At 36.5% G+C, this 27,533-nt stretch overlaps 1 protein-coding gene across 7 annotated transcripts in view; it reads left to right on the forward strand.

Annotated features, from left to right (window-relative positions):
• The window catches only part of DOCK9 (dedicator of cytokinesis 9), a 116,453-nt gene that overhangs the window by 68,895 nt on the left and 20,025 nt on the right, over positions 1 to 27,533 (forward strand). For 3 of the 7 annotated variants that reach the window (XM_010728651.4, XM_085215580.1, XM_085215581.1), the window contains exons 28-38: positions 6,299 to 6,445; positions 7,145 to 7,228; positions 7,911 to 8,022; positions 9,712 to 9,890; positions 10,506 to 10,622; positions 13,506 to 13,626; positions 14,402 to 14,535; positions 17,601 to 17,715; positions 17,925 to 17,991; positions 19,438 to 19,485; positions 21,938 to 22,074. In XM_010728651.4, coding sequence (XP_010726953.2) covers positions 6,299 to 6,445; positions 7,145 to 7,228; positions 7,911 to 8,022; positions 9,712 to 9,890; positions 10,506 to 10,622; positions 13,506 to 13,626; positions 14,402 to 14,535; positions 17,601 to 17,715; positions 17,925 to 17,991; positions 19,438 to 19,485; positions 21,938 to 22,074 — 1,261 coding nt within the window. Of the gene's footprint in view, positions 1 to 6,298; positions 6,446 to 7,144; positions 7,229 to 7,910; positions 8,023 to 9,711; positions 9,891 to 10,505; positions 10,623 to 13,505; positions 13,627 to 14,401; positions 14,536 to 17,600; positions 17,716 to 17,924; positions 17,992 to 19,437; positions 19,486 to 21,937; positions 22,075 to 22,585; positions 22,630 to 27,533 lie in introns of all 7 variants that reach the window. The other 4 variants (XM_085215578.1, XM_085215582.1, XM_085215583.1 and 1 more) reach the window with 2 other exon arrangements.

The following is a 27,533-nucleotide window of genomic DNA, read 5'->3' on the forward strand; positions in this document are numbered from 1 at the left end:
AGAACAGTTGAACTCACCCAACTGGTGAAGGGGTTCTCTGGCTACACAACACCCCTTCTCAGAAAGCATCCTAGATCCAAAAGCTGCTCTTCCTTCTGTGGCTGGCCCTTATGTGAGCCCAGATGGCTCCTCAGTCCGCCCTTTCTGGTCCTTGGAGAGCAGTGATGCAAACAATTTGCCTGTGCTCCCTGAGCTAGCCACACCTCTTCACAGGTGCTCAACCACCAGTTCAAGTTCCCCTACAACTACCCAAAAATATGTGGTGCTCTTTCTGAGCTGCACTGTAGCTGTGGAAAATGCAGTTTAAGACCATAAACCTTGTATTTTAAGACTGTTTAATCTAGAAATAGGTCTTTAGCTGGGTAGGGGAACAAGACATTTAGTTGGTGCTAGTGCTACAGATTGACGTATCTTTTGACAGAGTAAGCCTTTATCACTGGCTTCAAATAAACTCTCTAGGGAACTATGACAAGTATCTTGTTTAGGATTTTTTAAAATACAAGTATATGCACAAAAGGGCTTCTATGCACATAGTGAGTGAGTCCTTCTGGATTTAAGATATCAGACTTCTTGCTCATGTGTTAACTGAACAGCTGTTAGGAAATTCCTAATAATTTCTAGCAAAAAGATAAAACTTATCAATTACTAGTCAACAAAAATGCTGTTAATTTAAATCAAAGTGAGCAAATTTTTCAGATATTCTTCTTTTTTTCTGCTTCAGTGATATCTGTTCAGAGACAGCGGAATCTACAAATTTAGATTTCCTTTACTGATTTGATGTTCCTTCAGGAAGGAGTTTTTACCTCTGTTCATTCTGTGAATTGGGTATTTCGTATTTCACAGCAGTGTATTTTGAGTTTATAATTACTTAAATTAATTATATTATTTAATTAATAAATTAAATGGAAATGAATAATTGATAAAGCAGAAAACGTTCGTTTTATTTAATGTTGAAAATTTCCAGAGATGTCTGATATTGAATTAGAATCGTATAATTTAAAAGATGATACTGGAAATAAAATAATTGAATCATAGAATATTCTGAGTTGGAAGGGACCATGGAGTCAGAGTCCAACGCCCAGCTCTGCACAGGACCACTCAAAAATGAGACCAAATGTCTGAGAGCAGTGTCCAAATGCTGCATGAACTCCAACACTTGGGACAATCACTTCGCTCTACCTGCTAGCAGTCCATGCTTGATGCAACCCAGCATACACTTGTCCTTCCTGGCTGCCTAGGCACACTTGCTGTCAATAATGACTCCCACATCCCTTTCAGTAGCACTGCTCTCTCCAATGTTGCATCCATCATATCTCTGTGTATAGCTAGGGCTGTTCCTTCCCAGGTGCAAAATCCAGCACTTGCTCTTGTTAAATCTCATGTGGTTTGTGATTTGCCCAGCTCTCTAATTTGTCTAGATCTCTCTGGAAGGCCTCTCCATTCTCAACAGAGTCAGCAGTTCCTCTCAATGTATTATCATCATCAAACTTGCTCAGAATACCTACATCCAAGTAATTTATGAAAATGTTAAAGCGAGCTGACCCTAAAATGGTTCTCTGGGGAACCCTACTAGTGTCTGGCCACCAGCCTGACATAAACTCATTTACTCTTAACTCTTTGGGCCCATCAGCCAATTGCTTATTCATCTTATTATGTTTTTGTTTATCTGTATACTGGGCATTTTCTCCAGAAGAATACTGTGAGATAGAATATCTGAAATCCAAAAAGATAACATCAGCTGGCTTCCCTTAATCAACTAGATGGATGACTTTGTCATAAAATCAACTTTAACTTGTTAGACAGGACTTCCCTCTCATGAACTCACATTGGCTGTGACCAGTGACTGCACTGTTCTTCAGGTGTTTTTCAATAACTTCCAGAGTATTTTTCTCCATAATTTTACCAGACACTGAAGTAAGACTGACAGGCTTATAATTACTAGGATCATCTTCCCTTTCTTGAAAATTGGAACAGCATTTGCCAGCTTCCAGTCAACTGGGACCTCTCCAGATTTGCAAGACTGCTGGAAAATAGTTGAGAGATCTCACAATGACATCAGTTTAGTTCTGTGTCCCTGTTTAAAAAGTGACCATACTCCTCAAGTAACAGACCAATGTTCTCTCTGGTCCTCCTTCTGTTCATGTTTTTTTTTTTTTAAAAAAAAAGCAATCTTTTTTTATGGTCTCCCACACTACTGGCCAGTTTCAACTCTAACAGAGCTTTAGCCTCACAAATTTTCTCCATGTAAAGGTGAACGTTATCCTTCTAGTCTTCCAATGTTGCCTGAAAAATGAAATGAAAAATTGAAGGTTTTTCATCAGGACTTACCCGGCAAGTCCTGTCAGTACTTTTTGTATTCAACTCTGAGCAGATGTGATTTTTCTAATTATGTAATGTGATGTGCCTGGGAAAGCTTTTCAAAACATGACGTGTAGAGCTTGTATATCTAGAGGACATATGCTGGGTTTGGTACATAATATTCTGGAAAAACAATGACATGGTGTACTAAACAGAATTTATATAATTTTTCTTGCCACCAACAGACCTACACAAATCTTCACAAGTTTGGAAACAGCACACTGGTTTGAAAAAAGCTACAGAGAAACCACTAACTTTCCTCATTCAAACCCATTCCCTTAATTTAATTGCAAATTTCTTTCAAGAATGATTATATTTTTAAATTGAAATCAGATGGTAGATAAAATAAGTATGGTAGAATAAAATCTTTTTTAAAGGAGGAATCTGTGTAAACAAACAGAAAAGAAATGCAACTCACTTCTCAGAATGAATGGACCAATGTCCATGGTTTTAGTATTCTCTCCATTAATCTGCATCTCTTACATGGTGAGCTACCATGGCTACCATTGATGAGCATTCACATTACTAAAAGTTTTATTATTATTTATTCTTCCACAAGTGACTCATCTGTGCAAAGCTGATGAACCTTTACTGACCCATGTGATCCTACAAACAAATTATATTTGGAGAGCACCAGCACATGCATCTAAGGAACAAATTCAATTTAACAAGATTTTCATTTTGGGGAAAACAAATTGGTAAAGGAACAGTATGTGAGCAACAGATGCCAGAGATACATAGATTTGATTACTTGGTACAGCATGATCATAAATAAGGCAGACTGAGCAAATACTGCTCATGAGAAAACAAGAATTTTCAAAGTACTGACTGCTAATTCATTTTGTTTATAATTCCAAGTTGCCAGAAAGAATTAGGTAGACCACAAAAATGCGATCCAAGTACTGATGGCACTTTTCACTTCTTAAGTCTTCATTCTATAGAGAAGCACAGTGATTTCATAGATTTTAGTAGATTCTATAGATGTAAATCTAAGATGGTGCTACCTTATATAGAGATTTTCATATTCAGCGCTGAAACTACCAAAATATTGCTGCATTTTTTAATTAGGACTTACAGACATTGCTGTACAACTGTGTAGTAATCATAGTTAATTTAAAACAAACTAACTAAACTTGGTACTGGAAAATATTTTTCCATTTTATATTTATTTACACTCAAATTACACTCAAATACACTTGCTGTACCAGTTTACTATTGAACTTCATTTAGATTCAGATTGTTTCTATTCTGTATCACAGAATCACAGGATGGCTTGGAAGGGAACCTTAAGAAATCATGAAGTTCCAACTCCCTGGCCATGGGCAGGGTTGCTGCACACTGGGCAACTGGATTGGCTCCTGTGCCTCACCACCCTTATAGTGAAGAATTTCTTCTGAATATTTAATCTATTTCTCTCCATTTGTTTAAAACCATTTCAGTTGTCCTATCTCTACCTGCTTATGTAAGAAGTTGGTCTCCTTCCTGTTTATAAGCTCTCTTTAAATACTGGAAGGTCGCAATGAGATCTCCTTAGAACCTTCTCTTCTCCAAGCTAAACAAGCTCAACTTCATAAGACTTTTTTCATAGGAGAGATGCTCCAGCCCTACGATCATCTTTGTGGACCTCCTCTGGACCCGCTCCAGCAGCTCCACATCTTTCTTGTGCTGTGGTACCCAGGCCTTGATAAACAGTGGGGCTCACAAGGGCAGAGTAAAGGGAGACAACCACCTCCCTTTGCCCTGCTGGCCACCCCTCTTTTGATGCAGCCCAGGATACTGTTGGCCTTCCAGGCTGCAAGTACACCACTGCTCCCAAGTTGTTCTCCGCAGGGCTGCTCTCAATGACTTCTCCAAGTCTGCAAACATATCTGGGATTGCCCCAACTCAAGTTCAAGTTCAACACCTTGTACATGTCCTTACTGAATCTCTTAGGGTTAGGTATACTTTTTGTGTAGGAACCTCATTGATTTTTTAAATTTTAGTAGTATCTTCAAAAGCAAGCCTCAAATAGGAACTATTCAGTTGTACAATAGGAACAAATTCTCTTAACATGCACCTTTTAAATTCTAGTGCATTCCTAAATAGTGCTCTGAACTGCTGTTCATAGAATCACAGAATGGCCTGGTTTGAAAAGGACCACAATGATCATCAAGTTTCAACCCCCCCTGCTATGTGCAGGGTCACCAGGCTGCCCAGGCCACATCCAGCCTGGCCACGAATGCCTCCAGGGATGGGGCATCCACTGTTCTTTCTCATTCCTCACCTGCAGTACTATGAAATAAGGTTCATTGCTAAAAAAAACCTGCTGGAATGAACTTCATTGCGGATTTTTGTCGTTTACTCCACATTAGATGTTAAAAAAAATTTCACATCTTTTAAGAGCTAACCTCACTGTCATCTTCTCTATGATGTGAAAGAAAAAGAACAGAGCTCACCTCTTGTTTGCAAGTATTCTCATTTCCAGACATCACTTCTAGTTTTATGAGCCTCTCAAAATACCAAACATTATTTTACTAGCTTTTTTTTCTGTCTTATTGGATAAACTAACAAACAGAACTTATTCTGGTATTTCCTGCTTAGCAGATTTAATAAAATGCTGCACATACAGGTGTAGCAAAATTATTTCTATATCAAGATTTTTATGTTATTTAAAAAGAAATACGGTCCAGTAAAAGCCGACTTACAAAAATATTGATTGACTAGCATACCTACCAATGGAAATATTTAATTTTTAAATGTTATATCATTCATGAATGCTGTTGATATTTATACAGGGATCTTTTCAGCCTTAACATTTAACAACCTAGTTTTTCAAAAAGATAGAACCAGAGACTTTGGAGCACAGTTCAGAAACAAAGAGCAAATCGTATAATTGTTGATTTATGTAGTTCTTATTCTTTAGTCATGTCTTGTTCTGCCTAGGAGTGTCACTTTTAGTTTAGTTCAAAAAAGTATACAAGTAACAAAGTATTCAAAGCACTTGGATATTTTTATTTCACAGTTTTCATAAAGAAAAGTCAGAATGACTATACAATTAAAACAGCTTTTGTCTAAACCAGCTTCTCCTTCAGCCCCACCCCACCAGTCATTAAGAGCTTTTAGACAAAATGCAGTTTAGTGAAGACTATAAGATGTAGAAAAAAAAGAGGGTCTACAGTGGCAAAATGCTGAAGAGAACTCAATGAGCAATACTAGTTGATAAAATCATTGATGAAGATAATGTACACAGTCACCAGAAACAAGTAAATCATGAATGTAGAAGAAATCTGGTAAGCTAATTGAAGCTAAAAAACTTGAAAGCAAGGGAAAACAATTCTGAGTGGAAACTTAGAAACATAGAGAGTAAGATGCTGAAGCTTGAAGAGTGAGATTCGAAGTGGCTGATGTCAAAGAGGAAGAAAAAATCACGAATTAAAATTTCCATAGTGGCTGAAGTCCACAGGAGTTAGGAAAAATATAGTTGCAGAACAGCAAAATCTGTTTTTGTGGCAGGAAAGGGAGTCTTAAAATGCAACTACTATGCATGAGTTACCTGGTACTGCTTTGGAAAGGAAAACAGCCAAAACTCCGAGATTCCCATTTTGTTCTTAGCTTCTTTTATCGGAAGTATTTTAGTATAGAACAGTATTAATACTTAACGCTTACAAACTTGTATGCATATGATTTTTCCATCAAACAGAAAAGATTTGCTTGTTGGAATTTTTAATAATACAATATTTTCATTCAACCAAATGCACTTTTTCCCTCTCAGTTTAAAATGGCTCAGGAAGATCTTGAATTTAATGAAAATGTTATTTTAAATTATAATAACAAAAAAAATTGCAAACTTTCATTCTCCCTTCCTTGTCAGGTTATTTTTTATCTTACCTTAAATAAGTTTTCTGACATATTTTATCATTATAAGCCATATTAAGTGCATGTCTGAATTTTTTTTTACTAGCTGTTGCGAAACCAGAGGTTTTCAGCTTCCTTCCATCATGCAGTTGAAACAGTTGTCAATATGTTAATGCCACACATCACTCAGAAGTACAGAGACAATCCAGAGGCTTCAAAAAATGCAAACCATAGCCTTGCTGCCTTCATAAAAGTAGGTACATGAGTGTCTTGGGTTTTGTGTTTGCTTTTTCAATAATACTTTTTCATCATAGATTTTAAATAATTTTAAAGTCAACTTTCATAGAACTGAGTGTGCATAATGCTTTTGAAGTTTAATTCCACAGTCAGGTTAAAATGCACTGAAGTATGATTTGCCTTCTGTATTGAAACAGCCATCTGTTCAGAAGTTTGATTTTAATGAGTTTGTATTTTATCAAAATTTTATTTCTTGTTTTGTTTTCCCCATTCAAATATAACCTTGTTACTCTCTAATCCAGCAAAATCTTCATGCACTGGGTTATGTTTTATTTACACATATTTTATATGGACAGGCTTACAGTGTCTTTCTTTTTTCAACCAATAAAAACCAGCAGGGAGAAAAAAAGGATGGGAAATAAAACGATAGATAAAGCTGCTAGTGGCATGTCATTTTTGTTTATGCCAGGATAGATTTCTTATCTTCTAACAGCTCTTCTATTTTTAATTTGTTTACATTCTGAATTCTAAGAAAAATTTGGTATGTGTATATATGTACTTTGTTTTGTTTTTTATTTGCAAACTGACTGAAATATCAATAGTGTGTTCAGAAAATTAACTAGTAAAATACAGAAATATAGTAAGTGGATACTGAAGTGACATTTAATCATTTCTATCTTGTTTGCTTTTTTTTTGTTTGCTTTTTTTTCCCCAGAGGTGTTTTACTTTTATGGATAGAGGTTTTGTTTTCAAGCAAATCAATAACTACATCAGCTGCTTTGCACCAGGAGATCCAAAGGTATTCTGCTTTTAAACAAAATAGTTTTAAGAATTGCTTGTTGCTTATGAGTAGAGTCCTACATTAAGACTTTAGATTTATGCCTACCTACATTTAAGCATGTTTCTTAGAAGTTTATATGCTATGCCTATATAATTTTTTTTTTCCCATGGAATCACTTTTTTGTATTTTGATTCCCATCTCTAGGTACAACTTGACCACCGTAGAGCATGTATACTACTCTAGAATATTTACTGCCCTCTAGAAAAAGGGAGAGGAGAGTGGGCAACACTAAACAGGAATTTTTAGCATGAATGTAAAAGGCTCAAGTTGGAAGCATTTCATGTGATCTTTGATTTCTGATAAGTTTCTATCAATTTACTGTAGTGGGAAGAACATGTACCAGTGGTACAAAGGATTTCTTCTGAGAATTCAAACTTCTCTTAAATCAGCATGTAATATGTTATAATATGCTATATGTCCAAGGTAAATTTGGATATAGTAGGATGTAATTAGAACATACCCAACTGTCAAGTATGAATTGTTCTGAAAGTACATTTTGATGAGCTACAGAACATTGACAGGTCTCTAATCCCTTGCACTGGAAGATTGTGAGAAATCACCCTCATGTATAAGAGAGCTGATTTTATAATGTTAATCAAATGACTGCATCAGTTGTTTAATTTATACTTTATTTTTGCAGACACTTTTTGAATTCAAATTTGAATTTCTCCGTGTAGTCTGTAATCATGAGCACTACATACCTTTGAATCTACCAATGCCATTTGGAAAAGGCAGAGTTCAGAGATACCAAGGTAAATTCTTTTAAAGACATGTATGTTGTGTTCCTTAGATGTCACTATTTTAAATGGAAGCCTAAAGTTTTAATCTCTTCCTTTAAACTGAGAGAATAGTTTAGGTAGAATAATCTGTGCAAAGTACCTACTCATTAAAAGATATGATAAAGTATGTTTTTGACTCTTGTCTCTCTTTCCTGTTCTGATGTTAAGTTTTGAGTAGTAATTAAACTTTCATCAAAGTGGTAGAACAAGATTTGGGAGTAAGAGGCAGACAGCAGCATAGAGCTTGTGTTTGTCTTTGACTTTTTCCTTTTATTCCTAATGGAGCAGCAAGACTAGAGAAAATAGTGGTTCTGATTACACAGTAAAGAACTATGTAAAATCCTGTTCCCTGGTGACCTAGGATTTTGGCCAGAATAAAAGACTTTTATTTGAAATCTTTCTGGCCCTGTTTTGGTATCGCAAGCAAAAGAGCTCTCGGGTGATGTGAATGGTTCTTGTGTGCATTTCAAGAAGGACTGTAGAAAGGCTGTGCTTTCTGATTTCATGATTCCTATATTGGGAGAGTTTCTGTTAAGTTCTGTGTTCACTATATAAAATAGATGGATTATTTTATTTCATAAAATACTTCTAAAGTGTAGCAGCTTGACTTTACTCTGTCAGATCTGCTTCGTTGGTTTTTAGTATGTTTCTATGTGTCTATATAATATATATTTATCTCTATATGTGACTTAGCATACATTTATAGTTACTAACAGATATTAAATACTTTGTGATATAAAATTGCATTGTAATGATTTGAATAAAGAAGTTATTCAATAAAATGTTCTTTAATCCCAATTCTGTTGCAATTCACACTAAATATGTAAATATTTTTGGAAAATATAGTACTTCTGGTTGAACTTGGAAAAAAAATGCCTACTATATTAATGCACTTCTAATTTACATATTCCTAAGGTAATTTATTTAAATATTTTCATGTTCTTCTATGTAAACTGAGAAGAAATTGCTTCAGTTAAAATGTATGAGGCATGTGTTGTCTCTTACGCTTTTAGTATCTGCAGCAAATTTGGAGGATTATTTTCTTAGAAAATATGAAATTAACTAAGATCACAGATGTTAGCAGGCTTTATCATCTATATTCATAATCAGTGTTTTTGGAAGATAGATAATGAAGAAGGAAGTCAAAACTGTAGTACAGAAATCTGAAACTATTTAATCCATGTTTGGCTTGTAGCCTTCCAAGCTTACTAACTTGGGACTGAACTGCAGAATAAAATCTAAATTATTCTTCTACCCCACGAAGAAATTCCTGAAGAATAGGATATTCATAGCCTTTATGCCCTGTGTGTCTTTTCAGTGAACAACTGTAGATTTAAGTTTAATGTGTAGCTATAAGACACTGGTCATGATAAGCTTAGAAGGATGAGTCTTGCATATTGGACAGTGTTTTAAGAATATGTAATTTGAATATACATATATATATTTTCATATGCTTATACTTCTCTATTTTCTACTGATTGAATATAAATTGCAATTGTTTAATGCATAATTACATGGTTAACTGGGTGTATGTGAATATTTATGATATATACAATTGTCTGAACATGAATTTGTCATGAATCTTTGTGTTCAGCCTTAAGTTAATTGATATATTATTTAAATTATACCATTCCTTACATGGAATTTCTGCTTTATTTTCAGACCTTCAGCTGGATTATTCATTAACAGATGAGTTCTGTAAGAATCACTTCTTAGTGGGGCTGCTTCTAAGAGAGGTGGGCAATGCACTGCAAGAGTTCAGAGAAGTGCGACAGATTGCTATTAGTGTGCTCAAGAATTTGATGATAAAGCATTCTTTTGATGATAGATATGCTTCCAGGGTAAGTATATTTCTGTGTTAGTGGTATCAAATGATAAATACTGTGTGCACACTTTCAGAGAGTTTTTTCTTCTTTCACAAAATCACTTGATTGATTTGCAGCCGTGTTGTTTGAGTTCAGACTGCATCTGTGATGAAAATGCGTGGTGATTGTAGGAAAAACAATTTGCAGCCCCATTACTTTTACCAAAGAGGACCTCAAGGCATCTTTTTAGAATAATTACATTTATTTATTATATTTTGATAGCTGTTTTTGATATATTTTGGTAACCATTATGTTTAGATATATAACAACTATTTTTAAAGCTCTTAATTTCATTAAGTGCTAGCTCTTAATACTTAACAACTGTCTATACATCATCTACTATTGGTAAAGTGAACATAAGAAAAATGCTGTCATGAGTTTATCAAGCTGACATAAGATTACGTGGTTAGTCTTAGCTGAAATCACACTGTAGTTTTTTTTCTGTGTTATATTGAAACAATAAATAAAATCTGTTCATCAAATTATAGTGAATACAGAGATATGACCACTACTTTTTCCACTCAGGAACTTATAAGTGTGAACTCTGGCTTAACAAATATTTGTTAATCATTCTTTTCAAACTGTTTTTAGGTCCATCAAGCACGAATAGCCACTATGTACTTGCCACTCTTTGGATTGCTTATAGAAAATGTCCAACGAATCAATGTTAAAGATGTGTCTCCATTTCCTGTTAATCCTTCCAGTAATGTGAGTGACCATTTCTGTTTGGTATTCTGATTATTTTTATCATAATTTCTTGGTAACATGTATATAAAATAATGCATACTTTCAGGAAAAAGTTCCATAAATTTCATAATTCTTGGAGTTTGTTTTCTTTGCTTTATACTAGAGTAAAAATTTTAGTTACATTTTATGATTTTGATTGCCCTTCCTCTGGTCCAGCTAAGTTATGCCTGACATCATAGTTGGGTAAATTCAATAAATGCATCATAACTTGCTTTTCAGTTGAACCTGTGAAGGTTTTTATACAATGTCAGGCCGCAGACTAACACAGTATGTTTCTAGTATTATTTGATTTTAATACTATATAGCATCTTGCTATTTCTCTGGTGTATGCTTCTATCATTCTACTAACAACTATAGACCACACAGGATTAGACCTGGTGCGTCTTTTTATCTGCTCTAACAAGAGCAGCTAAAGAAGTTGAAGGAAAAGTGTTGTTGAAGTGTCAAAAACAAACAAAAAAAAGCCAACCAAAGAAAAAAAACCAAACCAAACAGGAGTATATTGAAATGCTATAGTTGTACACAATTATTGAATCTGAGATTTAATAATTAAAGAGTTTATTTTTATTTTTTCCGTATTTTGCTGTGTACCATTTGCCAGTTAAGAAAGAGAAACTTACAGAGCCTTTCCAACAACACAAAAAATTGGATGTTTAAAATAAAAATAATCTAGGTCTTTTGGAATAGTCTGTATTACAGTGGAATACTCAGTTGTATGGAATATTCATTTTTTCAGTATTTGCTGAGATCTTTTAAGTTAGAGGCTATCTCAGACTTGTGGAAGTATCTGAACATATCATTCTGTGCTTTTTGAGCATAAATAATAGAAATTAAGTAAGAAAGGAATATATTCCAGGAGGTTCTTGAAGTGGGCGAAAGATAACTTCCCAACACAGATGATAAGAGAGCCTACTAGGGGAAGGACCCCATTAGGTCTACTATTTACAAGCAGAGAAGGAATGGTGGGAGTCATGGTGGCCGGAAGATGACTTGGACATAGTGACCAAGAAGTAATTGATTTCTATGTTACTGGTGAAGTCAGAGAGCAAAACTGCTACCTTGGATTTCCAGAGGGCAGGCTTTGAGCTTCTGAATGGGCTGGGAGAATCCCTTGGGAATCAGTCCTGAAGGGCAAAAGGTTCCACACAAGCTTGACGTTCCTCAAGAACAAACAGTAGAAGGCTGTCCCCATGTGTCCTTAAACCAAGCCGGTGTGGAAGAAGACCAGCCTGCTGAACAGGATGTTTTTGCTAAGACAAAAAGAGGGGAAAAAAAGAGTTTACTATCATTGGATGAAGTGGCAGACAACTAAAGAACAGTACATGGATGTTATTAGGATATGCAGAGAGAAAATAAGAAAGGCAAAAGCTCAGCAGGGGCTTAATCTGCCCACCATTGAGAAAGATTAAAAAAAAAAAAAGCGCTTTTACAAATTAATTAACAGCAAAAGAAGGGGCAAGGAAGATCTCCATTCTTTATTGGATGCAACTAGGGACATTACCACCAAGGATGAGGAAAAGGCTGAGGTACTTAATGTCTTCTTTGCTTCTGTCTTTAATAGTCAGAACAGTTATCCACAGGGTACAAGTGCCCCTGAACTGGAAGTCAGGGATAGGGAGCAGAATAAACCTTCCATAGTTGGAGAGGAAACAGCAGCCTGCTATTCCATCAAGTCTGTGGGCTGAATAGGATCCCCCTGAGGGTACTGAGAGAGAGCTGGCCAAGCCACTTTGGATCATTTATCAACAGTCCTCATCAACTGGAGAGGTTCCAGACAAACGAAGGTTAGTGAATGAGGCATCCATCTACAAGAAGGATCAGAAACTACAGGCCTGTCAGCCTGACCTTGGTATCAAGGAAGGTCTTGAGTTGGGAGAAAGTGTTGATCTGCATTAGGGTAGGAAGGCCCTACAGGGGGATCTGGACAGGCTGGGGCAATGGTCTGAGTCCATTTATATGAGGTTCAACTAGAACAAGTGATGCGTCCTTTACTTTGGTCACAGTGACTACAGGCAATGCTATGGGATTGACGTAGAGTGGCAGGAAAGATGTGCAGAGGAAAAGTATCTGGAGGTGTTAGTTGACAGTCAGCTAAACGAGAACTAGCAGCGTACCCAAGTGGCCAAGAATGCCAATGTTTTCCTGGTTTGTATCAGAAATAGAGCAGTCAGCAGCAGCAGGAAGATGGTAATTTCCCTGTACTTGGCACTGGTGAGGCTGCACCTAGAGAACTGTGCTCAGTTTTGGGCTCCTCATTGCAAGAAGGACAATGCAGCACTGGAGTGTGTCCATAGAAAGGCAGCAAAGCTGGTGAGGGCCTGGAGCACAGGTCTTATGAGGAGCGGCTGAGGAAACTGGGGGTGTTCAGTCTGGAGAATGGAAGGCTCGGGGTAGACCTTATCGCTCTCTGCAATGAAATGAAAGGAGGTTATGGCAAGGTGGGGGGTTGGCCTCTTCCCCCAGGTAACACTGATGATAGGCTGTGAGGTAATGGCCTCAAGTTGCGCCTGGAGAGGTTCAGTTTGAATATTAGGAAGCATTTCTTCACTGAAAGAATGGTGAAGCATTGGAACAGCCCAAGGGAAGTGGTGAAGTCACCATCCCTGGAGGTGTTCATGACATGTGGAGATGTGGAACCCAGGTACGTGGTTTAGTGGGAATGGTGATGATGCGTTGACGGTTGGACTAGGTGATCTTAGAGGTCTTTTCCAGCTGCAATGATTCTGTCATTCCGTATAGTAAACCCTGCTTTAGAAAATAAAGTATGTATTACTAATATACCCATAATGTTGGAAAACAATAATCATATCTTCCTTTATTCTTTTTTTTTTTTTTTCCAAGCAGAGTGGAAAGGATGATGGGCTTAATTTGCCAACTGCAAATCAGCTAGTAACACCACAAAAAACAGTAAACACATTGGATAATAACCTTCCTAAAGATCTGTTTGGTGTTATCTCTGGCATTGGTAAGCACTTAAAAAAACTAAACTGAAAAAGGAAGAAGTTTTCTTTTGTTACTAATAATAATTGTCTTGCTTTTTGAGTATGCACTTGTATGGAACCCTAATGCAATCAGTTATTCTGTGCAGTCCAGAATTTAGTCTACAAGTGAGATGTATTTGTGTTTTTTATTTTATTTTATTTTATTTTGCTGTTTGAAAGTAAAGCTGGTTTTTGGAAAGAACTGCTTTTTTAAAAAAATTTTCCCTTCATCAAAGTTGGTAATTCTCCACAGGCTGCAGAGTAATGAAAAAACGAGACTAGCATTAGTCACTTACAGCAAGAGTGCCATGACACATGGTTTTGTAAATGACCACCTCTGTGTGGAATGCTCACTATGCATACTTGTGGCTATCTCTTTTTTTACTTGCTTTTCTGTTTATTGTTATCTGTTAAAATCAGTTGCATCAGTTACTAGTCAATTAAAAAAAGATTAAGAGAAAGTTTCACAGAAGTGTCCTTCATGTAAGTGTGTATATAGTGATAGATCTGCTTCTAGATACATCTGCATGTATTTCTACACAGATCTGTGTGTATATGTATATATATATATGTACATATTCTGCTGAAAATATATCAATTGATCTTCATCAATACTTCATCAGAAGTATTTAAATGGAATTATTTGCCTTCTTAAGGAATACATACATATATATATATAGGGGGTTTAGGAATTAGACTGTAGAGTGACTTTTTACAGTATATGCATTGTTTGAGATTTTTACATTTTGTTTTGTTTAGCTTCTCCATATACCACCTCAACTCCAAATATTAATTGCGTGAGAAATGCTGACTCAAGAGGCTCTCTAATAAGTACAGACTCAGGAAACAGTCTTCCTGAAAGACACAGTGACAAAAGCAATTCTCTTGACAAGGTAAACAAGCAAACAAAAAAAATCCTCAGAAACAAAAAAAGAAACACCCGCTGAAATGTACTTCTGAAATTTCAAGTTAGCTTTTGTTAACTCCGTTGGGACTTGGCTTTCAGGAATAACTTCAGAGCAGCGTTTTCAGAAGTTTTTACTTTATCTTCTTCTTTTGAGAAATGCGTCTCATATGAGCTCTTCTAACAGTGTTTTTATTAAGCTGTTCTGCAGAAAATGCAATTTGATTTTCAATTTAGAAACATGAGCAAGCACTTGTTTTTTTTTTTCCCTTTAAATAAAGGCATGAGGATAAGAGCATTAAATGTTGCCTGTGAGAACTGAACTCTGGTTATGCGAGATTTTGTGGAGGTCATCATTCTATCTGTTCAACTCACAAGTATATGTAATATATGCATTTTTAAAATCATTTACTGTGAATTCTCTAAGTGATTTATGTTAGTTTGACTTTTCTAAAGCATTTCACTTGGAACCTGTTACAAAGTAGGAGTTTTGGTTCTGGTAGCTATGAGTTATTCAGTCATGTCTTTCTAGAGCTTGTATTTATGCTGATCACATTTCATTTTCTTAGATCTTGTTGTGCATGTCACAACACGATAACTTTTTCCCTTGACCCTCACATGCCTTCGTGTGGCAGAGAGAGAAGCTTCTCAGAAGGCACTCTGCTCATGCTATGCGTCCTAATGGAGGAGAAGAAGAAAATTCTCACCCTGCAAAGAAAAACCGTGTTACTATGGATTTTTCGCTTCTGACAATTCCAGTTTTGCCAGAGAAAATTATGCATGCTGCTTTCTCTCTTCAGTTACAAGAAGTATTTGGTTTTTGTGCTTGGTTTAGTTAAGCTTCTGAGTGAAGTGTGTGTGATCAATAGTTTTGCCACTTCTTTTGCAACAGTTTAATCTCAAGGCAAATATGTACAAAGCAACCACGTACCAAACCTGTAATAGTTCATTTATGTAATTTAGCTAAGTCAGAATATCCAGTCAGCTTAACTATTAGCAGAATTTGAGTCATATGTTTCTTATATTCTTATATGTTATTTATGTTAATAAATATGTCTTCTTTGACATTCTTTGACAGAAATGCCTTGGACACATGCTGTTGCTAAATGGCAATACTGTCATTCATTACTTAGTTTTTATGTTGTTAATTATTAACATGCAGTGTTTTCTCTAAAAGGGTTTTCAAAGGAGTCAAAATCCTTTGAAAATTCTGCTCTGGTCTGCCAATTTAGGTAATAGAGAATTCATGTTTTGCATGCTGTAAATATCTTGCGTGAATAATACTTAATTCTGGCTTCTTAGTTTCTGTTAGATCAGCTGTTCTGCACGTATCTTCAAATTTTTGCTCATTGCTTGGTTTCATTTTAATTTTCATTCAGAATAACCTGTAGAACTAGCCTTGTGGAAAAAGAATTTGCTGGAAACTATTTCTATTTTAATATGGCCTTTCTTTGTATGCTACTGAGATTATTTTAAACAAAACTTGTTTTAACTGTACATTTTTAACTTTTAGAGGGAGTTCTATCTCTAAACAGTATCAAAATTATAGAAAACTGAAAAATCAGTTTCTGTTCCGTCACCCATTAATTGCCTGCTCTATTTCGGTTTGCATGTAACTATATAGTAGTACTTCCTTATTCACTAGAGGTACCGTATTTATTTAAAATGAACGATTTGTGGGACCTTTACAATCAGGAAGTGTTCAGGTTTATGCAGGTGTCTACTTTCTTCTGAATTGAAGTAATTTCTTTCTAGTATTATTATAACATCGTGTGGTTTCACTGCATACAATGGCTAGTATGTGAGAGACTGCGTAGATTGTTTTAGGAACATGGAACATCATAAAGGGTTCAGTAGTCAAGTGATGCCTGTGCAAAGTGTCATGGATTAGCATTTCTCTTGCTTTCAGTGAGAAGTGTTCCTGGAAGGACTATTCTGCCCTTGAGGTATTGGAACTCAGTTTGAGAAACCAAGTGCTTTTCTCCCACAAGTCTCTGTTTTTATTTTCATTTCTGTTATTGTTTTTCTAGTGTTGATATAAAGGATTACCTCTTATGCTGGTATGTGTCCTTAAAAAGTTAATGAGTCCAACATTATCAAGCTTCTATGTAGAAACTATTGCACAGATCAATTATACCAGAACATTAACTTTCCAGAAAATAGTTTAAATGACTGGTTCATCTTTCATTGGCATAAGTAGCCTCATATTGGAAGGGAGGAATTAGGCAATGAAAAGGGCAGAATATATCCTTTAAATAAACGTTCAGCTTCATACTGAGGATTTTATAACACTTGATTGTATAAAAATGATTGTTTTACAAACAGGTAATTGCCTAAAGCTCTATTTCTATAGTCTCAATTCTACTTTTTTTCTTTTTGTAGCCCTTTATGCAGTAAATTTTGAAAGTTGTCAAGCTGTCATGCTTTTTTTGTTTGTTTGTTTTTTCTTTTTGGACAAATTTTGTGATTTTCTTCGGTACTGAGTATTGTAGATTAGCTTCTCCAAGTGTAGGGACTTTACAAAGGGAGGAAAGGGTTGTTGGTTTTTTTGTTTGTTTGTTTTTTAAGGCAAAGGCAGATTATTTATCAGTAGACGCAGAATGCACATTATTCTCATACGTGTATGTTTCCCTTGGAATTCTTCATTTTTCAGTAGAATTCTGTGGAGTCAGGTCTGCTTGCAGTTCAATGTAAAATCTTCAAAAGCAAAGAAGTGTGTATGTGTTGCCTAACAGCGTGTATTTTTAAAGTATTTACACTAAGCAAAAAGGGCAAGCCTCAGTTTACAGTCACTGTTAGGTAACTTTTCTTACTCGTCCTTCTTGGGAGAAAATTTGTGCAAAGAAGGAAATGAAAATAAACCAAAGTAAAGGGGTTTGATTTCTATACTTCATGTGTATTGTGTTTGTTTTAGAGGCCTGTCTCTACATGAAACATTTTTGTCTCCATTCTGAGATCCTTTTTCTGTTGCAGGACTTAATAAGGCAATTTAAAACATTTTAGTTCATTATCAGTTTAGAAACCTTTCAACCAAACTGTTTATTTTCTTTTCAGAACCAACAGAGCAGCACTTTAGGAAGTTCTGTAGTTCGATATGACAAACTTGACCAAGCAGAGATCAAGAGTCTGCTCATGTGTTTCCTTCATATCTTGAGAAGTATGTCAGAAGGTAGGTAATTCCACCTATTTTTCAAAAATATGTAACAGTGTATTGGATTTATGCACATGACTTAGTATCTTTTGTAACCTCACAAGCCGTTTTTAGATTATTGAGATCCTAATTATCTGAAAACCAAGAACAGCTTTCTAACTCTCCACTTAATGCTTTTTTTGTGCTTACTGCCTTTGTCTTGTTTTTCATATTTTTCGTTTTCCTAGATGCATTGTTTACTTATTGGAACAAGGCTACAAAATCTGAACTCATGGACTTCTTCACAATTACAGAGTAAGATTTTTTTGAGTTTATCATGAAATCATACATTTCGCTGTGCTGTTGAAATCTTGAGCATGGACATAAATGTATGTGTTACTCTTTATTGTTGAAAAGCAGTATCATAGTAAGTCTTGATTAGAAATCCTTAACTTGGTGTGCACGATTGCATATCTGTCCAACTCCATAATAGTTTCGGGAATTAGGCTATGCAGAAATGACCTCAGAAGGTTCCTAAACAGTAAGTAGTACTCAGAATTTCATTGTTTGTGCAAGTGGAATGGACTGTCTTGTTGACTTGCCTGCATTCAAATGCGTCTTGTAATGCAAACTTGTGGAATAATATGGCTGCACATGAAAATCATTTGAATCAAATAACTTTGGAAACAAAGGGAAATCAATTGTCTTCCTAGCTTTCCTCTTGGAAACAAAATATATGATGAATCCATTATTTCTTATTAGCTGCTAAATTTCAGCCTATCCACATGTAGTGTTATTTATTCATGAGAACTGACTGATAAATAGAAAACAAGGATGGTGCTGTTGACTGGAAGTAGTGCAACACAGCAGCTTTTCTGCATGTCTTGTTTCATTGATTTGTTTTTCTTCATTTCAGTTGTTACAGACTCAGTCACTGTAATATCGGTAATTAATTGTTATGTAATGTGATACTCAAAGTTCATTTTAGAAATATGTAACAAATAGTGTTTTAATTCAACCACTGAGTACAGATGGCATTATATTGATTGTACTGGAAACAGAACTGAGCAGGTAAATGAGCACAGGTAGTAGATTGAAGCATGAGGTATAAACTGTATGAAATGAGTGAACCTTGTTTTTCCCTTAATGGCCTCTTGTTTAAGGGCAAGGTAGAATTAGCTTTTGATCTAATCAGTAATCTCAGATTACCGTCACAGTATCAGTTTAAGGAATACAGAACAAAATAAAATTCCCATCATAGAATTTAGTTTACAAAAGACCCTTAAGATCAAATGATGTAAGTGATGTCCCCAAGAGCCACATCTGCACAGAAATTAGGCCAGATGGCCTCTAACTGTCCCTTCAACCTCAACCATTCTATGATTTTGTGACGTAACATTTGAACTTGGTGTTAATAATTTTCTAATGTGCTCTGTTTTTTCATTATTTGACTCCTTCTAGCTTGTCATTGCAAGACTCATACTAGATGTTTTGATGCAGAAAATTTGAGATTGATGTGCTCTTTTTATACTAATCCTGATTTGACTAAAACAGCAACCATTCATGATTGATTTCAGAGGACCTGAATCAATTATTCTTGACTGGGGACTGGAAACTAATTTTAAGGGTTGGAGAGATAAAGTTTCATGGCATAAGAGTTTAAAGTTAAACAAGAAAAAAAAAAATTGAGTAACTCCAATGAACATAAACTTATAAGGGTTTTTTGTGTTATTTTTCTGACTTTTTATGTGTTCTCTGTAGAGTATGCTTACATCAGTTCCAGTACATGGGAAAACGATACATAGCCAGGTACTGTGTGGAATTTAAGTGTTACTGTATTGTCTACTAAGAATAATAGCCTGTATAGTACTGTATCCACTAAAAGTAATAATGAATGCGGAACTCTGCTACAAATAAATCATATGGGAGTAGAAATGTTGTTGTAAAGTTATACATAACAATTTGAAGTAACTGGTTATTATACTAACAATTCTGAAGCAGATACCAGACTTTTAAATAGGATACAGAATGTTGTGTGCTGTGTTTATTATAAATACTTTGCAATTCACCCACCTCTCCTACTATCTTTTTACTGAAGAGTTTTTTCCTTGAAATAATGTCTTTTGGGGAAGAAGTTTTATCATTTTAATATTTGATTTATTACTCGGCCATAAAATCATATCAGTTGAAATGTTATAGAAATTTAATAAAGTGTCTTCAATGAAAGGTGAGTAGTAGACATTTCTACTCTGCTGTTTTTCAGTTCAAAGTACTTCTAGGTACCTGTATGGTTCCCGTTGGCTGCTGTTTAAGAGCAAATCTCAGAAATATGTATATAGTATGTATTTCTTTCAAAGTAATGCCTCCTATTTATTTCATGAAAACAACGATATAAAAAGCACAAAAGCACTGTTTGGTAGAGCAAATTCTCAGCTACAAAACACTATTTTTCAATACAGTCACCACCATTAGCTGTGCATTTTCACCAGCTGTGCATTTTCACCAGAGTGAAGCCTGCATGCTTCACTCATAAAAATCTGTATCAGTGCAGGTGACCCACTGTCCCCACTGCTGAAACTCATCACCACTGCCTCAATGTACTCACATCCACCATTTGGTCTCCAGAAATGTTCAGCAAGCATCAATGAATGTCAGTGGGTGCCATATTTTCTGCATGGAGGGATTCAGTGACACCCCTTTGCTTCATACGTGCTTCCATGTCGGATGTCATTCTGTCAGACTGCCCCTCTGTTGTCATCTGTCACACAGTCACGGCGTGCAATGGAACACTGGTGGGAAAGTTCAGCCTCTGCTGCAACCACCATGTGTCTCTGATGTTGTGGGCTAACATCATAAAATGGGAGGCATTACTTTTGGAGCAGCCCCTGTACTCAAGTATTTGAATATATTTGCATTAGTGTGTTCTTTCATGCAAAGTACTTTTTTTAATAGAGTAAAATGTAGTAATCTGTTTAGGCTTCACACTGTGGTATACATGGTGGTCCTGTTATAACTAAATTTGTGGGGTTGAAATGCTGGTCCTCTTGAGCTTGGTGGGAGAGAAATTGCAGAGCTTGGATGGTAAGGTATTCTAAGATGTTTAGCTTTTTGGTTTAAGTTCAGTGGTATGTGAGTGTGTTTCTACAAACAACAAACATGACTACCTTCCTGGAATTTTTTCAGGAGAAGGTCTCATCCATGTTTACACAACTTAAAAAAGATAAATAATAATCAGCAACCAAAACAAATCTGTCTTTCCTAAGGCTTTGATTTTTAACCTTTGTGCTCAAATATACTCGAAACTCTGGATTTACAGAAGTTTGTAATTTTAGGCTTTTTGTAAAAAATGATCAAATTATTAAAAAATATATAAAGAAACAAACATCGAAACCAACCAACCAAAAAAAAATGTTTAATTCCTTTGACTAGTTTTTAGAAAAGAACTACCCTCCTTCCTTTTTGTTTACTGATCGCTTAGTTTGTGTAGTGCATGTCATGCTAAAAAAAAGACTTAAGCTATAGAAATCATTTGTGTTCTGCAGAAGTATTGAATTTCCCCAATTAATGTAGCTTTCTAGTCTTTCGTGTTGTTACACTAAAGTATATGCCAGTCAATGCACATACTCTTAAAATACACAAAGGACACAGAACGAAAAGGAACAGGGAAATATTCAGGCACTGGTTGTCATTTTTCATTAGCTCTGGTGGTGGTACACAATAGGAATTTAGCCTGTACTGATTGCTAACACAGATCACCTTTCTGTTCTTTTCACTTGATTGCTGCAAGTTTAACAAAGTGTATGGCTCTTCTCCCTTCCTGCTTGGGTAAGACGTCCACAATAATACCTCATTTAATTCCTTCTCCCCTGTTGCATGTACGCTTTCTAATTTTACCACCATGTATGTTTTTCTAGCTTTTTTTCTAAATTTTTTACATAAGGTTTTGGGTTCCAAATATCTCTGGAATCTTTGTATTCTCAAATATTTACGTGCACAAGAGCTCTGAAGTAAATCTAGCATTTTCAAAGCAACTACTCATGTGCTTTTGCTGTTGCGCTTTGAGATTTTTAGGAAAGCATTTGCTGTGATGCTTTTTTTTTAAGCTACCTATTTTTGTTTTGTAAGTAAAACATTAAATAGGTTGCAATATGACTCCTTCTATAAAACTTCTTGTACTGTAGCTGCTTAACTAACACTTCCTGTCTTGCTGCTGATTGACATGTCTAACTTTTGCTTCTATCCCATTTCACCCATCTTGCAGGAACCAGGAGGGGTTGGGATCCATAGTTCATGATCGAAAATCTCAGACATTGCCTGTTTCCCGTAACAGAACAGGAATGATGCATGCCAGATTGCAGCAGCTGAGCAGCCTGGATAACTCTCTCACTTTTAACCACAGTAAGTCTCATGACATGGTAACATTCATCATCTTCAACCAGTACCACAACACCACACAGGTCCCAGAGCCACACCAGTGCATTTCGATGACTTTTATTATTCTAGGTCGAGCGAATAACTGGAAAAAATGGATGGTCTGTTCCCTGCTTTGTGATAAAACAATTAATGCTGGCTGATGCCATAACATGGAGAGTGGTTAACGATTCTATATTTAATTTTTTTTTTGTTTTCTTTTCAACTACATGCACTTCTGCTCTGTTGGACACATAGTTACAGAGTACAGAGTTTAGTTGTTTTCTATTTGCTTCATAAAGCTTCATTTTTTCCCCCCAACTTGCTCTTATGATTAATCTGAAAACAAAAATTAATGCTTTGACCATATCTCCATGTTTTGACATCTCCTAAGGAGAAATAAGCTTTTTAGAATTTCTACAGAGAATGTGAAGCCCATGATTTAGTTTGTCTGGAAGTGAAAAAGCGTCCAATAATGAAGTGATTTTTCTGTTTTCAGTGTGAGAAAGATATCAAGTATTCTTGGAATTTCTGTAGACAATGGTAAGATTTAATCAGGTTGAAGTCAGCTTCTATAAGACTGCTGTATTGAAAACTAAATCTGCTTATGTCCTATCTTTTTAAATATGCTGCTCTTAAATTGCAAGTTATGCTGTATGTAAAGTATTCAGAAGCACCATTTTGCAATCTTCAGCTTCAAAAACAATTAAACTGGTTGACTAATCCAGTAAAATAAACTGGATAACTGGGTCTGAAAAGAATGGTGTGCAGTAAAGCAGTTATTTGACTTACACTATACTCATTTCTTGATTTCCTAAGCATATCTAACTGTCCCCTACAGATGCTTAAAATCTTTTAGCTCATTAATTGTAACATAAAACATCGGTTAACATAATTACGCAAGACTTACCATGTTTTTAGTTATTGGAAAACGAAAAAAACCCACCCTGTTTATAAATGCGCTTTCATATCATTTTAAATATAAAACATACAATTCTTTGAATTAAATACTTCATAAAACTATATAGTTATAGAAAATATTTTTTCATGTAAGCAGTCTACTGCTGCTGCATTCATGCTGTGTCAGTTCTGCTTCTACAAATTTTTACATGTTTTTTGATACACAAAAGAGCTTTCACACTGTATTACTACATGTTCTGTATGGAAAAATATTCTGTATAGGAATATTGATTTTAAAAAAATTCTCTGGGAAATAAATCACCTGGTTGCTTCTGGACTTTATGTGCAAAACTCAATAAAGTTGGCTGATTTTAAGGACAGTGAGCTGAAAGATTTTAATAAATGCATGCTTATGTAAGAATAAACTTTCTGTTCTTTTCCAACTAGTTTGAAGGAATTATCAAAGACAGTGTCTCATTCAGTAAATTTTCAGTTAAGTGATAGCAGTGTTTTTAATGCTGTACATTTAATAAATATAAGGGTGTTAGACTTTGTACTGACCATGGTTTTGTAAGGTGAAAACATGTTGCTATGAAAGCCATGTCAAATGTTAAATTGATTTTTATGTCTTTTGTGTCTTGTTTTCTGACTTATAGTTTTGTGTTGTCGTCACTCCATCTGTATTATTTATATAGAATAGAATAGAATCATAGAGTCATTACAGTTGAAAAAGACCTCTAAGATCATCCAGTTCAATGTCCACCTACCACCAATATTCTCCACTAAACCATGTCCCAAAATACCTCTACCCTTTCCTTAAACACATCCAGGGATAGTGACTCCTGTTCCAGCACCTGAGCACTCTTTCAGAGAAGAAATGCTTCCTAATTTCCAAAATGAACCTTCCTTGGTGCAATTTGAGGTCATTACCTCACAGCCTATCACTGTTACCTGGGAAATCAGGCGAACACCCACCTTGCCACAACCTCCTTTCATGTCATTGCAGAGAGCAATAAGGTCTTCCCTGAGCCTCCTCTTCTCCAGATTAAACACTCCCAGTTTCTTCAGCAGCTCCTCATAGGACTTATGCTCCAGACCCTCACCATCTTTGCTGCCCTTCTCTGGATATGCTCCAGTGCTGCAGTGTCTTGTAATGAGGGGCTCAAAACTGAGCACAATACTCAAGGTGCAACCTCACCATAGCTGGCTTCATCTTCCTCGTCCTGCTAACTACACTATTTCTGATACAAGTCAGGTTGCTGTTGGCCTTCTTGGCTGCCTCAGCACACTGCTAGCTGTTCAGAACTTCAGTAAATCTTTTGGATAACATGTATGCTCACATAGTTAGGATGTATGTGATGGAAATCATTGCCAAAAGATAGAGATTTTAGAAACAACATTGTCTGTAAATGTAATTTATAAACTTCATTTCTCCCTTTCTAATTATCAATCCAAGGAAAAGAACTGATATCATGGTATAGGTGATATTTCAGATCTCTGGGGAATTTCAGTATAGTTTTGTGACTTAAGTGTGAAAGAAAATAATACTTCTATTGAAATTTCTGAAGCCTCAGAAGAAACAGCAAGAAGATGGATCTATATGTGTGTCATCTGTGTTAAAGGAGAGGAGGAAGCTCGGTATAACACAGTGACATACAAATGTACATAAGAAGAGATATACCTTCATCTGTATTAGCAGTTTACAATTATTGTCAAGCTCAGTCATTAAAGATTATTCTATTTTCAGAGTTCCTAGATAGTTTTAAATGCATGTTCGTATGCATGTCCAGATAGATCTCCATATCATATATGTTAGATGTCTTCTAATGAAGCCCAACTGTGTTTTACTTTGTTTGCATCCTGCCCAAAACTTCTGCAATAATGCAATGTAAGCAAAGGCTAGTTTCTTGTAAATTATTTATGGAAAGAAAAAATTTGAACTGTTTGGAATGTTGTGGATTCGCTGCAGCTTCTGATCAGAAGAGTGAAATATCAAGAGTTGGAAGGGACCCACAAGAATTATCAAGCCCAACTCCCAGCTTCTCACAGCACGACCCAAAATCCAAACACTATGTCTGATGGTGTTGTCCAGGTGCTCCTTGCTCCAGCAGCTTGGGGATGTGACCACTGCCCTGGGCACCTGTTCCATGCCTGACCACCCTCTGGTGCAGAACCTTTTCCTAACACCAAACTGACCCTCCCGTGATGCAGCTCCCTGCTGTTCCCTTGGGTCCTGTTGATGTCACCAGAGAGCAGAGATCAGTGTCTTCCCCTCTGGACCCCTTGTGGGGAAGCTGTAGGCCTCTGTTAGGCCTCTTTTTAGTCTTCTTTTCCCTGAGCTGAACAAACCAAGAGACCTCAGCTGCTCCTTCTACATCTTGCTGTCTAGATCCTTTGTCATCTTCACAGCTCTTTTTTGGATGTTCTCTAGTAGCTGTATCTTATGTGCCCCGAAGTGCACCCAGCACGCTGAGGTGAAGCCGCACCAGCAGAGCAGAGCCAGACAGTCCCTTCTCTCATCTGGCTGGCAGTGCTGTTTCTGATGCACCCCAGGATGTGGTTGGCCCTTCTGGCTGCCAGGCCACAATGTGTACGCAGTGTGTATTCATTTTGCCATTGATCTGAATCCTCAGGTGCTGTTCAGTCCATGAGAGCAGCCCTGTGGAGAAGGATCTGGGGGTCTTGATAGATGAAAAACTTAACATGAGGCTGCAGTGTGCCCTTGCGGCTCGGAAGGCAAATGGTATCCTGGGCTCCATCAAAAGAGGGGTGGCCAGCAGGGACAGGAAGGTGATTGTCCCCCCACTCTGCTCTTGTGATGCCCCATCTGGAGTACTGCATCCAGGTCTGGAGCCTCCAGTACAAAAAAGACAGGGAGCTGTTGGAGAGGGCCCAGAGGGGAGCCACAAAGATATCGGGGGACTGGAGCACCTCCCCTGTGAAGACAGGCTGAGGGAGCTGGGCTTGTTCAGCCTGGAGAAAAGAAAACTGCGGGGTGACCTCATTGCAGCCTTTCAGTACCTAAAGGGAGTCTACAAACAGGAGGGGAATCAACTCTTTGAAAGGGTAGATAATAGCAGGACAAGGGAAATGGTTTTAAGTTGAGGGAGGGAAGATTTAGGTTGGATGTCAGGGAGAAGTTCTTTACAGAGAGAGTGGTGAGGTGCTGGAACAGGCTGCCCAGAGAGATTGTGGATGCCCCATCCATCCCTGGAGGTGTTCAAGGCCAGATTGGATGGGGCCCTGGGCAGCCTGGTCTAGTATTAAATGTGGAGGTTGGTGGCCCTGCCTGTGGTGGGGGATTGGAGATTCATGATCCTTGAGGTTCCTTCCAACCTGGGCCATTCTGTGATTCTGTGTTCTGTGGAGCTGATCTGCAGCTTCTCATCTCCTATTCTGTACATATATCCAGGATTGTCCTGTCCCAGATGGAGAATCTGTCACTGCTCTTGTTGAACTTCATACAGTTGGTGATTGCCCAGCCTGCTATTTCATCTAGATTTCTCTCAAGGCCATCTATCCTTGAGGGAGTCAACAGTTCCTTGTAATTTAGTATCATCTGCAAGCTTTCTTAGTATACATTCAATTCCTGTGTTGTGCTCACTTATTAAAACGTTGACAAGAACTGGCCCTAAAATGGAGCAGTGTTGAATCCCCACTTGTGGCTGACTGCCAGCCTGATGTAACCCCACTTATTATAGCAGATTGATTCCAACCTGTCAACCAATTGTTCTCCCATCCTATTATGTACTTGTCTAGCTGTACACTGGATATTTTGTCCAGAAGGATACTGTATTGTAGTACTGAGAGTATTGAAAACTTTTGTAAAATCCAAAAAAAATCACATCAGCTTGCTTCTCTTGGTCAACGAAATGGGTGTTTTTGTTATAAAAGGAAAGGTAGTTAATCAGGATTTTCCCCTTGTGAACAGTTTTTGGCCTAGACAAATGGCTGCATTATCTTTCAAGTGTATTTCAATGGCTTCCAGGATAATTTTTTCTGATTTTAGCAGGCACTGGAGTGAGATTGATAGGCCTGTAATTACCAGAGTTGTCTTTTTTACTCTTCCTGAAAACTGGAACAACACTGGAATATAGGATTATAATAACCTTTCTTTATATCTAGAAGAGCAAACAAATTATTTCTTTAGACAGTATTTTTCCTGTCCTCAGTGGAGTTTTCAAAATAGTAATCATCTCTTGATATCTTCCATGGTACCAAAACTGTAAGACTACTGGTCACCTAAAGGTGACTGCTATGAAAAAGGATTTTTCTTGAATTTATTTAAGGAAAAAAAAAACTTCTACAAAAATGAAAATACTGACAAGTGGCTGTTATGTTAAAACTTGTTTCAAAATACTGGTTGTTTCTTTCTGTCATTACAGTGTTGAAGGAGGTAATGGAACTGAAATTGTAGAGAAAATACACGGGAAAAGGATGAGGTGGAGGCAGGGAGAATATCACACACACACACATATATGCATATATATTGGAAGGAGATGCATATTTCCTAACAGAAAACGTGTAAATCTGCAGAAACTGATGGT

The sequence above is a fragment of the Meleagris gallopavo genome, chromosome 1 (genome assembly GCF_905368555.1).
Source record: "Meleagris gallopavo chromosome 1, MGAL_WU_HG_1.1, whole genome shotgun sequence".
Taxonomy (NCBI): Eukaryota; Metazoa; Chordata; class Aves; order Galliformes; family Phasianidae; genus Meleagris; species Meleagris gallopavo.